A 14033-nucleotide genomic window follows, 5' to 3' on the forward strand; every position below is an offset into this window, starting at 1 on the left:
CCATTTTACACTGGGTATCCAACAACAACAATAACAATGGAAAGGATTTGGGGAAGGTATCGGCCAGGGCCTGTTTAGTAGGTACCATCTCGGCATTTGCCTGGTAGGACTGAGGGAAACCCTGGAAAACCTGTCAGCGTTAGTTATGGTAGAATGTCTGTACACAGTTACCTTGAAGTCTTAAGAGTTTTAAGACATAAACATCGGTATGATCACCATCCATGTCGTAACACAGTTCAATTCTGCGCCAAGTTCTCGCAGATGTTTTGCGGAGATACTCCGAAATAAGAAAAGACGTGCTCCACAGCTGCTCGTAATTCCTGCGTTGTGTGATATCGAGTGTTTCTTACTTGTTGCTTTATGAAACCCCAGAGAGCATTGTCTGGTGTCGTCAGATCAGGACTTTTTGGAGACCATGCAAACGGAGCTGGTAAAGACCCACAACCTCTTGCAATCCAGCAGCCAGGAAACATCTCCGCAAAACATCTACGAGAACTTGGCGCAGAATTCAGCTGTGTTACGACATGAATGGTGATCATACCGATGTTTATGACTCTTAAAACTCTTAAAACTTCAAGATAAGTGTGTACAGACATTCTACCATAAGTAACACCACACTGATGAAACAAAAGGGAAAGAGGTACGCCCACTTCCGGACCACCCTGTACAATTTATGGGTATTAACGTTTAATATTTTGCAAATTTGGCACTGATTAATATTTATTTTGCATTTATTTTATTACTTTATTTATTTATTTATTTATTTTTTGTTGACATCAAACTGAGTTGGTGAACCATCCATGTAAACATTTGGGTACAGGACCAGGAGTAAAGAATTCTGCTCGTGCAATTTCTGTCCACGTTGCTGCATCCAAAGCAAGAACTCCAACTTTGTTCTCCAAACCTTTTCCCCAGATTAACGCTGATAAAACAATCCCTTCATCTTCAGACTGTGAAATAAAAATAAATAATATTTGATTATAATTGGAACTATTGGAAGTGTAGAAAATATCTTGAAATCTGTTACAAGTAGTACAGGCGTAACTGTTCGGGGAAAAAAAAAAAAGGAAAATTGAAAGATCAGCCGATACAATCTGTCAGTAAACAGTAAATACTTTAACATACCCAATATACATATAAAGGATTATTTATTTATTTACAGCAGAATAAGAACTGTGAAATATTATTGGCGAGGAACAGCTTATTTTTAATATAATAAAAATATGGTTGGCAATTGAACGGTACTTTTTATCAGCCTCAAGTATATATTTGAAAGTTTAAAATACGAGGGTGAATCAAAAATTATCCGCAGTCAAGCTATAACTCTTCATACATTGTTCACACTGACATCTGTCCTCGTTTATTTTATTGTTATGCTGTTGTGGTCATGCTATGAAAGTTTGATCTTAAGTCCTCTATCTGTCTTCCTTTTATTGCAGATAGATCATGACTGCTCCATTAGAAGTTTGCATCAAAGAGGAACAACGAGCAGTTATCCGGTTTTTGTGTTTGGAAGGTATAACAGGAAGTATGAGTAATTTCCAGACGATGTGCCACGTCAACAATAGTCATTCGTCTGTCTAACAGAACCATGTCACGCGCACGCTCAATGTTGTTATCATTTGTGGTCGTAGATGGTCGTTCGGCTCCTTCCCCATGTGTAACACTTGTGCGATCATTTTTGCATTTTTCAATCCATTCCCAGACACTCTGTTGCACGAAGATATTTTTCCCGTTTTGTGCCGAAAGTCTTTGATGGATTGCGACCCCTGAACACTGCCCGTTGTTCCTCTTTGATGCAAACTTTAGTGGAGCGGCCATAATCTCTCTGCAACAAAAGTAAGACAAATGGAGGAATTAGGATCAAACTTTCATAGTATGACCACAACAGCATAACAATAAAATAAGTTTGGACAGAGGTCAGTATTAACAATGTACGGAAAGTTATATCAAAATTGACGAATAATTTTCGACTTAACCTCGTACATTATTCTCATCTCTTTTGAGGATTATGAGCGGGTGCCGGAGATTTTATTTTTCAGAGTTAGCACCTTTAAAAAAGGTTAGTTTTTCTCTGCTTTTTTTTTTTTTTTTTTTTGAAAAATAAAACTACTCAAAACTGTTTACGCTCGAACATGTGATTTCGTTGCACTCCGTTTGACCTACCGACTGATATATGTATACATTGCCTTTGCACAATATTTTACTTAAACAGAATTCAAAGTTATTTGTTAAGAGAATGTCACCCATTATTTTAATAAGTATCATTTTTATTTTTCTTAATATACTCAAGCACACGCGTTGATAGGGATTTCCTGCTTTGGAAGAAGAAATACGACTGCTTGAGAACAGCTATATGCTGGGAGCTGTGTCGCCCTCGAGCTTTACTTTTCTAATTCTTTCTGCAAGTTTATCACGTTTTAAGTTTTCTTCGACTTGTCATTGCGGAAGTAATAGTTTTGCGGGGAAAAAGGCGTCACCGCTTGTGGATTTGTATGTATTTTTTGTAATCGTACTAGGTATACTTTTCGTACATATACAATGTAACCCCCCAGAAAGTTATTTCCCGTTTTTGACGTTACATTAATCATGCACTCGTAGAGAGAAAACGAAATGACGCACTGCCGGCCAAGCGATTAGGAGTTAGTCTGACCACCATCAACCTTCAGTAATACAGGCACATTCAGCAGTAGCTCGTCTAGTGTTGAACAGAAATCTACTGAGGTATCGAAGCAACATATTCGCGTGTGTTTGTTGTATGACTTAAAAGTAGGCCTATCAGTTGCGGTATTTGCGGAGAATTGCTGTGAAGGAACGCACCGCCAGGCATTGGATCCACAACTTCCGTTTAGGAGATGTGAACCTCGCAGTGGACGACCACATGTTTGGATGACGAGGTCATGAAAGCAGCCATCGAGCAGAACAGTAGTCTGACATGTGATGAACCCAAGGGCGCCGATCCTGGGGGGCCGAGGGGGCCCGGCCCTCCCAAAGCTCATGTGGACCCCCTATTATATTTATGAATATACAATATTTGGCATAATTTGAGTTCAATTTGTCTTAAAATCTTCATAGATATACCTTCTCCATCTGAATGCCTCCCCCCCAAATTTACAGAGAAATCGGCGCCCTTGGATGCACCTGCAGAAAGGTTCCATGTTTCCGCTGAAACAGTTAGACTGGACCTGCATGGGATAGGGAAGTCATACAACTTAAGCAAGTGGGTACCATACACATTGTCGGTAGCCAACAAGGAACAACGAGTGACAACCTCTTTGTTGTTGCTCACTTGGTATCTGAACACATTCATCTTTGATCTCTTGTTCACTGGTAATGAAAAGTGACGTTCCCAACCATACCATACATTCGTTGTCACTAGGTGACCCGGTTCATCATACCTCAAGACCACCTCTGCACCCTCGAAAGGTTATGCTCTCTGTATAGTGGAATTGTCGGCAAGTGGTGCATTACGAGCTCCTTTCACCTGATTACACCATCACTGTTGACCTCTACTCTCAGTAGTTCCAAAGGGTGCACTGTGCATTCCGGCAGAAGGAGCCGGTGGTGAATCACAAGATAGTGCCATTCCTGTACAACAATGCCAACCCACATGTGTCAAAAAGGACCCGAAAGATCCTTCAACAACTTGTCTAGGAGACACTGTGATATGCACCATATTCACCGGACTTTGCTCCAACAGATTACCACATGTTTCATTCACTCGACTACAAGCTCCGTGGGAGATCCTTCGCAAAGGAGGGAGATCTGCGGAACGCATTCACGGATTTCTTTGCATCCACGACCTCCGAGTTTTACCACCAGGGTACTGTGGAACTGCAAGAACCTTGGCAAAGGTGTTGGATGCTGAAGAAGATTACTTCGAAACCTAAACGTGGATACCATCAACATTATTGCTCTTTGCTTATCACTGCTCTACAACAGAATTTTTTTTTTTTGTTTACCTTGTAATTGAGATTTTAATGGAGCATGAGAAAAAACAATTACGTGTTTTTGAATTGTTTTGGAAAAGGTTGAAAGATGTTGCTCGAGGTTATGAGAATAGGAATCTTCTAAAGTAGGCATAATTCCCGTCACCATGAGTGATTTCGTTTCCTTAAAAAAATCTCCATACAGTTGTTACAATTTCAACAACTTCAGGTAAGAAGCTTTTCGGCACACCTACAATAGAAATTAAGGGACTTTTTAATGTTCTTAAGAAAAAAAATACATCAATATATTTGTAGCAAAAGTAACTAAATAGTATACGTTTAAAGTAGAAAGTTATTGCCAGTTATTCTTATATTGATGGAATCCTTGTACCACATGTGGATTTAATTCAGAGTGCGTGTGTTTGGATGTTTTAAGAAATCTGTGCATTTACGGCACAATTTCCACTCCGAAGCGAGGAAGTGCATACTTCAGTGAACTAGATAAAATAAATAAGCTGCATCAATTATTACAGACATAATTTCATAATTCCGTAATTCTCTAGATAAAAATATATTTGAAAAAAAATTCATCAATAATAAATAATCTTTCCATCGGACATGGTGTGTATATACGAGGATATGAGCGGCTCGGGCGAACACACTTTCGATGAAATTGAACTATTAGATAGAATGGGTTGTGATCAAACCACAGAATATTATGTAGGTAGTTTAATTTATAAAAATTCACTGGATATGTGTGTCATTACATTGAATTGTGTTCACCTACTTCGGCAATTTACTCGAAAGGCAGGAAATGTGTGTGATCATTATGTTCACCCAAGTTGCTCATGTATGTAAAGTGGCGTATTTAGGATTTTGTTTTCGGGGAGCTATGCACAACACGTGAATAAGAGCTTACACTCTTTCTTTAAGGTGCCGATTAATTTTAATGAAGTTTGTCATATAACGAATTTATTTCGGCGAGGATTGAGCCCAATAGCCCCTAAATACGCCACTGTGCATATATATATATATATATATATATATATATATATATATATATATATATATATATATATATATTGAACAGTGACTTTTAATAGTTACGGTGCTCACCTTTGACTCTGGCGATGGAACAAAAATAGGTTCACTGGCGTACACGTTGTCTTCACACCAGGTTTTCGTGGTTCCATTTTGTGTATCGACTTTTATCAGCTGAAAAATAAATGTAATTTAGTGATAATTCATTGTATATAAATGACACCAATACCTTCGAGAAAACTCCACAAAATAAGTCAATTCCAGTGATGGATTTAGCGCGGTGCTGGTAGGCCTAGCCCCCTCTCAGTTTTTTTAATCACAAAAATAATTTAAACTTTCATTTATATATTTTTGAAAGTTTATAGCAAATTCGTGATATACTATCATAATCTGGGTTTTGGTTGCCCCGCTCCACTTTTTACTTTCTAAATCCGCCACTAGTCAATTCTTAATATCAATTCAAATACTTTCTTATTGGTAGCAAGAAAACGAAAAAGAGATTCTACAAAATGTTATATAGGACATATTTAACATAGCTAGTAATACCAGTAACAGTGCAAGCTTTTATTTTCGTGGGAGGACAAGTGGAGGGCAGAGGCAGTTTTGGGGTGCAGCTATTTTTGGTGTATCGAAAATAATACTTTTATGTTGCTTTACATACATTACAATACAATTCACATATAGTGCTCATGCCGTTCCTCTTCCATGCGCGTGGGAGCGTGGTGGCTCAGTGGTACAGCGTTCACCTCCGGTGCTTGGGGTCCTTGGTTCGATCCCAGCTCGCGCCGTGTGTACTTTGTGGTGGACAAACACCGTGATCGTAGGTTTTCTCGGGGTTCTCTCGTTTCCTCCCACTTTCTTCATTTCACTCATTTATCATAATCACCCTCTCCTTTAGCCTAACCGGCATAATCGTGGGATGTAAATCTCAAAGATTTCATTTCATTTTTTCTTCCATGCTCCATTCGGGTCACGGTCGCTAGCATTCATACATAGCCAGTGTTAGTAGGTTCCCTTTAAAAAATTTCCCACGACTGACACAAAATTTTCCCTTTTGTTATGAAATTTTCCCTAGTTTATTGCGTATCCAAATTCCTATGACAGAAATAACGTGATAACACTAATTGAGCTATTTTAAAGGAATTTGCCAACCTAATTTCTTTTTTACTACTGTTCGTTTCTCCTTTTTTACAAAAAATAGACACAAATATACCCCGTCAACAATGAGTACAAATTATGCTAATTTTAACACACACCCTATTGTATTGCTTTATTTCTGAAGAACAAAGAAAAATGTGAGCATTTATATTGTTCAATCAATCAGCGTCAGAAATTTCCCTGGATTTTCAGACTTTATTTTCAGACTTCCCTTTTTCACTTTCTGCTAAATTTACCTACAAAATTTAGCTAGATTAGGGAAGTTTCCTTCAAACTATGAACACAGCACATACCATGTCGTTCCATACTGTGCCGCTGCTGTTTTCTACACCATTTTCCAAGATGGATTACAAGGAGAAAAGTTTCGTTCGCTTCGTGTGCTCCGAAGAATGCCCAACGAGCTCTGCCGACGAGCCACGACCGGGCTGATTTCTCTTCAAGGTCGCCTGTCGGGGCACGGCACGTCATGTGGGAATTAAAGAAAGGCAACCGAATGAATTTTCAATGTTCAAGTCTGAAAATAAACTTCAAGGACCACGACACGGCTGGGGAACGGCACACAACCTGTGGTTTAACCTTTTAGCATCGTCACTGAGTGCGATATCCATCCACTGTTTTAATGGACTAAAACGTGAGAATAGCGATCCAATGTTGTCGATTGTGCGTAAGTTCCGGTATTAAGTCGGCGTGCAATGACAGAACGACATTACAAACTATGATACGTGACTCGGAAGGAGTCAGGACCCACTGATCCGGAGAAGCCTGTGACCTCGTATGACACAGAGTGACAATAACAGACTTCGAGAAGATGCAACATCGTCACACACACCAAAAATGTGTTTGAAACTGCTAATATGATTCGAACGAACATAATTCTTTCCTCTCTTTGTCTTTCTCTTCTCAATAAATCTGTAATTTTCTTCTTCTTTTGTTGTGAGCGTATGCACTGAAAGATAACTACAAGGTCTATCACAATGTAAACGCATGAATATCACAGAATGTGTTTTTTCTTATGAAAGATAGTTGAAAATGGCATATCACCGAAAAGCATAATGGCTTTGAAAAAATGTGATCGCAGAACAAAATGGAAAAGGGCTTCGCCTATTTCTAAAGCTGAGAATTCTATTTTCCACTGTTTACAATGAGAATTCGCGCGACAAATTCTTTTCCGAGGTTAAGTCTATAGGCATCCAGTTTTTCGGTGATTATTCCTCAATGGCATGTTCGATCGAGACATGCTACCCCTTATGACACTCAGCGCGCGCTCTTGAAACACCTGTCAAATTTTATTAAAAATGGTTCAGGCGTTTCGGAGGAGTATCCGGATATACAAAGGCCTACTAAGTCGTTTAAAGAGGAGCTTCGCTACAATAATATAGAATTAATGTTTTGGGTGCTCCGGGGTCATTGGTTTTGTACACGTTAAGGGACCAGGTTGGGACTGAGAAGAGAGATGCACATCTGGGTGACTCGGTGACCCAATACCCGTACGATTACTGCTACAGTGACAAATGGCCATAATTACATTACGACTGTAAGAGGTAGAATAGAGTACAGTACCTATCATCCTATCAACAACCATATCAACCATAATAGTCACTAGAATACAGTAAATTGAACATTGTTAATGTAAAAACAGAATTCTCAAACAGGATCGACTACTCCACAGTTTCTTCTTCCAAAAGTCCGTAAAACTGAGTGACGTAGGTCTGGAAATCGTTTGAGGAAATATTATGGAAATGAAGTGAAATTGCGATAAAGTGACCTTCATAAGTCCTCCGAAGGAGCAATTGGCAGTCTATAGTAATTTAGCATAGTTATAACTATTGTGTTTTCATTTCCATAAACGCAATAGGGCTACATAATTTCTGGATTATTCGCTTTCCCAACTATTTTGAGGCTTTAATGTGTTGTAGCCAGTGGCGGCGATTGCAGGTTGAAAGTGGGGGGGCAAGACACGAATATTTGTATATCAATGTTAGTTTTCCTGGTTGTTTCTAACACTTTGTTTGACGAAAGGTTGTATAACTAATAGGATACTGTCTTTTTCAGTTAAAATACCGTATATCGTATTTCATATTTTATTAAGTAAATTAACAAGAGCAACGCAAGTAGATACTAGCCCTTTGTATTCTTCAACAACGAAGGTGCAAGAAGAGATTTGATTCCTTGCTCATGAACATCTTAAAATTCTATCTGGAAAATTGTGTGATAGATTATTTAATAACAAATTGCAAAATAAATAAATAGAAAGGATAATATTAATAATAGTAATGAATAATGAGGCCTGTTTTGCAAAATTATATTTAAACTAGGGACTAATGAACAACTTACATCTTTAATTCCACACATGCTATTAAATGTATATTATTACTCTTAGAAAGACAGTAAATGCTACAAGCATACGCTACGACATTTAAAGAAATATTTTTGCAGCTTCCCGAAACATGTTCGTTGCCATTAGGTGCAGTTTTCACTTTCTTGAAATACATCAAAACTTAACAAAAGTTAGAAAGACTCCACACTCCAGTTTTACAAAATAATCCTAAAACTTAGAATTATGTCGAATTCAATAAATTTAATTGTATATACACTCATACACCCCTAAACACGCAACTTCACTCGTATATTACACTACAAAACAATGGAAAAGGTAGAAGTTGTTTCTTATTACTCTCTTTTTAATCATTTGGCTTGCGATACCTGGGTTCGATTTACGGTGAGAGCTCATGTGGTTTGGAGGTCCCGTTTTATACAGCTTCACTACTACTTAAACTCAAAATCAACTCTTTTTTTAAATCAATATTCCATACTATTAGAAAGAAGAAAAGACATTTTAGGAACTATCGGTTTTTGTGTAATTAAATAATAACTTCTGAAAAACTTTTTTTTTTTTTTTTTTTTTGCGAAATGTTCTCTTTTAATTAGTTTCAAAGAGCCTGATTAACATATCGAATCTTTGTAAGAAGAAATGAAAGTACACTGGAATTGTTGCGTCCAATAGGTTAATTTTTGGACCGTTTTCTGTGGCAATTGAAACGCAATTCCTGTAGCTTTCTTAAGTCCACCGGAAGAACCAATACGAACTCACGCAACGGCAAATATTATATGATTTTTTTTCTATGAACCAGTAATACATACAAAAATTTTACATTTCCAAATGAAACTATATTCATTAGTGAGTCACTTCAAAAAAGTGGGGGGGGGGCAACTGCCCCCCTTTGCCCCCCCTAATCGCCGCCCATGGTTGCAGCATATCACGTGTTACGGATAATATATAATGTAACATTTGTTGTACATCACATATTATGATACGAAACTATTTTACATAGTATATTAAAATGAATGGACTGCAAGAACTAGTACAGATAGGTACCTTTCACTTCTATAGATAGCTATTTAGTAAAAGGACTTTTGTAAACACTAAATTACGTATAAAACAATAAACTACATACAGTAGCTATGGTTTTGGTTCCCAACATAAAAGAAATATGGACTGTTCATCATATATATATTGAACTTCAACTTTCACTGATGTGTGGGTATATTTTAACTCTTATATTTTGTCTCGACTAAAATTTCGAGACGTCTAGTCTCGAATTCGAGTCGAGTCGAGACAGAAACATATTTTTGAGTCGAGACATTTTCTCGAGACAAGTCGAGACAGGCTTAAATCTCGACTCGACTCGTGAGCATCCCTAAAATCAATATACACGAAGAGACTATCTCATAAGCATGCACACTATGTTGTCCCAAATTTGTGGAAAATGTTCCTTGTTTATTGTTACAGCATCATCGACAGTGTGTTAAAAATTGTAGCTTTATGACAGAGTTCACTCCATGTTGTTGGTTCTTACACTATGTCTTATTCCGTAGCTAATTATTTTCAAACAATTCATTAAACCATTATAATTATCCTGCTAATTTCTGGCCAAAATTGTTTATTAAGTTCGTATGATTCAAGTATCAATTCCATGTAATGATGGAAACATATTTTCACGAACATAAATATCCTAAGACGTCATGAGTACCATTAAAACATCACGACATGCCTGAAGAACAGCCTTTTGTTTTATACAGTCCGTAAATTGAACAGACTTGCGTCAAAGTGAACTTGATACTGTTATTCTATATGAACATGAAATAAAATATTTTGAACCATTTTGCGGCAGATAACATTAGCATTACTTTTCGAATGAACGAGTCATATCCACTGTTATACGAAATTTTACGTTGATGATTTAGCAGTAAATAACAAACTCTGTGGCCACTGACGCATGTAGTCATCGAACACGTCAGACGACAAAATGTTCGAGCTATTATGGAAAAAAAAATTTAATAATCGCCAAAGTATTTAATGTTAAAAACTATCGGGAGAGTGAAAAAGCTAAATATATGCGTTCGTTGTTGTTGACATTGCACCCGATATGGAAATGTCCAATCCTCAAAGATTAAGGACTGAGCCAGAAAGATTTTGCATCAGGTTATTACACATGATGTAAAATGGATGTACGAAAGGAAGTAAAAAAATATGGGCACTTTCGACGTATCTCTCTTTAGATTGTGCGCAATGCCTTCTGCCCTAGCATGTTATAAAGTTATGCTATTGTGATAACGTTATGAGAGCATGTACTTAATTGTTGGATTGTTGAATATGTTTGACGTATTGTTGTGTTGTGTGTAATATATAGTACGTTCGTCTAAAGTTACTTACAAAAGTTATTGGTGTGATTTGTTCAGCTTCTGCTTTGAGATTTCCCACCACGAAGGATTTTATTATGCTCTTTAGCCTATTTGTAGTGATGTCACTGATTATGATTAGTACAATTAACAGTAATCATGATTGTATTATTTAACACGTTCTTCTTCTTCTTCTTCTTCTTATTATTATTATTATTATTATTATCATTATTATTATTAGTAGTAGTAGTATTGTTATTATTATTGTTAGTATTAGTATTAGTATTAGTATTTTAATAATTAGTTTATAATATAATTGTATTATTTGTGTGAGATTGTGTCCAGTCAGCTTTTGTACACTTTTGCATTAATATAGGTGAGCAAATGTCTGGTAAGCTTATGTTCAGGCTCCGCATTTCCAGATCCAGACGTTGTTTCCGACTAATAATACCATATTGGAGGACGACAATGCACTCATTCATAATTGCCGGCGCTGTTGAAGGTTGGTTTGAGAAACACCGAAGTGAACTTCTCTCATGGCCCGCACAATCCCCGGATCTAAATATAATTCAACATCTGTGGTTCTTTATAGAGACATTAATGCACTGTACATTACAGTACATGTGGAATTCTGCAATATTCGACTTGCTATCGTTCACGATGTATGAACCAATTCCATGTCGCACCAGAGCTGTTTTGAGGACAAAAGACGATCAAACGCCATATTTATCCGGTAAGTTGCGTTTTTCTTTTTTAGCTGTTTCTGATAAATTGGTAGGCTTTTGCATGCCAGAGATCAACATTATCCAGGTGTAGCTCGTATATGCAATCAGACTGGTTGCTTAGCTTTCCTTCATACACTCATCCGAGTACTTACGACTAAATAACACGAAACGTCTGCTTTACCTAATATAGATTACCATGCTGTACCTAATATATACAGTATAGGGTCTAAGTTATAATATTCGGTATATGAACTAAACCTTTGTTTTCGAAGTTATAAGTAGTACTTACGCCTCCAGGATTCTCTGCATTTATATCCGATGATATAGCATAGAAATAGCGGTACTTTTTGCCGCAATATCTTTCGTAATGAATTCTAGGCAACTCACAGCCAACATCACAAAGCATTTCAGGTCGTACAACCTCTCTCTTTGCCCTTTTGCAAACATCACTAGATCCAGCTGATTGTGACGAAAGGGGTAAGATAAACCTCATTGGCCGATTTCTTGACACTTCTGCGTAGTTTGGATTGCAGCGAGCTGACTGGAACAGAAAATTAGATATTTAGTTTGAGATGCTTCGCAGATAAAAAAAAAAAAAAAAAAAAAAATCATTTGAATATTGCACGTATAACTATTAAAGATAATAAAAGTGTTGAATTACGTCAAGAGCCTACTACTGTTCTGATGAAAAAGTTGTTAATTTGTTTGATAGTACAAGTGAGAAGCAAATAGAAGGAAGGGCTTGAAGTGCTATAAATTAGTAGCTGAGCTATGAACATCCTTAGAAAAGTTTACCTTGATACTCGAAATATTTCAATAAATAAATGGTGATATCAAAGAATAACATAACACGTCTTCTGTCATTATTGACAGGTCGCTTGAGGCAACTGAGAAGCTTCCATGCTCTACAGTCTACCGCTAACCTTTTCGTTTTTACGTACGATTTTTCTGTTTTGATATCGTCTATTTAATTGTAATCTCCTTCGCCCCCTCCCTCTCTCTCCATACCCTCTAGCACGTCGCTCATGATGTAATTCCTTTTTAGCCAATGTTCCAAGCAGTTTCTCTTCCTCTTCTTAATAATATTTAATTTTTCTCTCTCACCATTTCTAACAGACACTCAACTCAGCTAATTCTCTCCATTCTTCTCCATACCCACATTCGAAAGCTTCCAGTCTTTTTTCACAATGTTTGCTTAATGTCTATTTTTCTGACCCATACAGCACAATACTGCACACGAAGCATTTTATAAGATTTTTTCACAACTCTATTCAAGGTCCCAGTAAACCTTATTTTCTTCCTCCTAAAGGCCTCTTTCGCCATTCCTATCCTTGCTTTTATTCTACGTTCACACTTCATATCATTACTAATAATACTACCCAGGTATCGAGAACTAGTCACCTGTTCTATTTTCTCCCCTTCTACTTCTATATTTGACACCGACCTCTTCGTTCCAATCACCATGGCTTTTGTCTTTTTAACATTTTATTTTCATCCCATATTCTTCACAGCCCTTCCTCAAATTTACTAATATTATAATTAGGCTCTCAATATTTAATATATACCCTATGTGGTGGTTATGGAGCTAATACAATTCAAGATTGTGTTTGTAGTATCTCTATTTAATATATGGAGTTACTTGTAATACTATTTGATCAAATTTTATAAGGGAGTTGATTTTGAAAGTGATTTACTGATTACATGTTTGCTGATATAACGTTCAGCATAATTGGCACATAGGGATGCGCACGAGACGAGTCGAGACAGGATTTTCCTGACAAACTTCGAGTCGAGACATGGCTCTTCCAATAGAAAAATATACATTTTTTCGAGTCGAGACATCACTTTTACAGCACATTTTCGAGACGAGACAGCTACAAATTTTGTCTCGTGCGCATCCCTATTGGCACAAGAAGTAGTTGCTAAACTCTTACGTTCCAGAACAGCAATTAACCATGTTTCATGTAAGTATTTTTAATTATTTTGAAGAGGAATTTTATGCAAAATTCAACTCTCACGGTTTATGGACCTTCCTCGTTAGTGTAGTTATTAAGGTTAGGCGATGTTTCTCAATTATAATTGTTTTACATAGAATATTATGGGTATTGAGTTGTGTATATTTGCGACTTTGCTTATCTTCCTTCACCCCTGGAAAGAATCCTGTGGGATTTTGCATGTATGTAACACATGCATACATGATTATATAATGACAAGCTCGTTGTCATTTTTGCTGTAGTGTTTGTACCTCACACCAGAATTAAAAAAAAATGTCTTCAGAGTGAAATATCACTGCAGACCCTAAAACCCTGGAGGTATTTTATGGGGGACTGCAGAGTTGAAAGCAGGCTTCACTGCTACTGATGATGTGATGTCTCTGTTGTGAAACTCTGACGCTGCCACGACTTTTATAGAAATGTTTTAATTAGAAGTGATGAGCAGTACATGTTGTAATATACCACAAGCTTGTGCTAATAAATATCCAACATGTGATTGACTTTAT

General features: G+C 37.0%; 1 protein-coding gene across 1 annotated transcript in view; it reads right to left on the reverse strand.

Annotated features, from left to right (window-relative positions):
- Window positions 1-776: 776 nt before the first annotated feature.
- LOC145672004 (carotenoid isomerooxygenase-like) overlaps window positions 777-14033 on the reverse strand; it is a 108115-nt gene continuing 94858 nt past the window's right edge. Inside the window, exons 9-11 of the mRNA XM_081741186.1 lie at window positions 11823-12074; window positions 5046-5144; window positions 777-950 (exon numbers count right to left, since the gene is read on the reverse strand). Of these exons, the coding sequence (XP_081597312.1) occupies window positions 777-950; window positions 5046-5144; window positions 11823-12074 (525 nt within the window). The remainder of the gene's footprint in view (window positions 951-5045; window positions 5145-11822; window positions 12075-14033) is intronic.

The sequence above is a fragment of the Thermobia domestica genome, chromosome 15, assembly GCF_964235325.1.
Source record: "Thermobia domestica chromosome 15, izTheDome1.hap1.1, whole genome shotgun sequence".
Classification (NCBI taxonomy): domain Eukaryota; kingdom Metazoa; phylum Arthropoda; class Insecta; order Zygentoma; family Lepismatidae; genus Thermobia; species Thermobia domestica.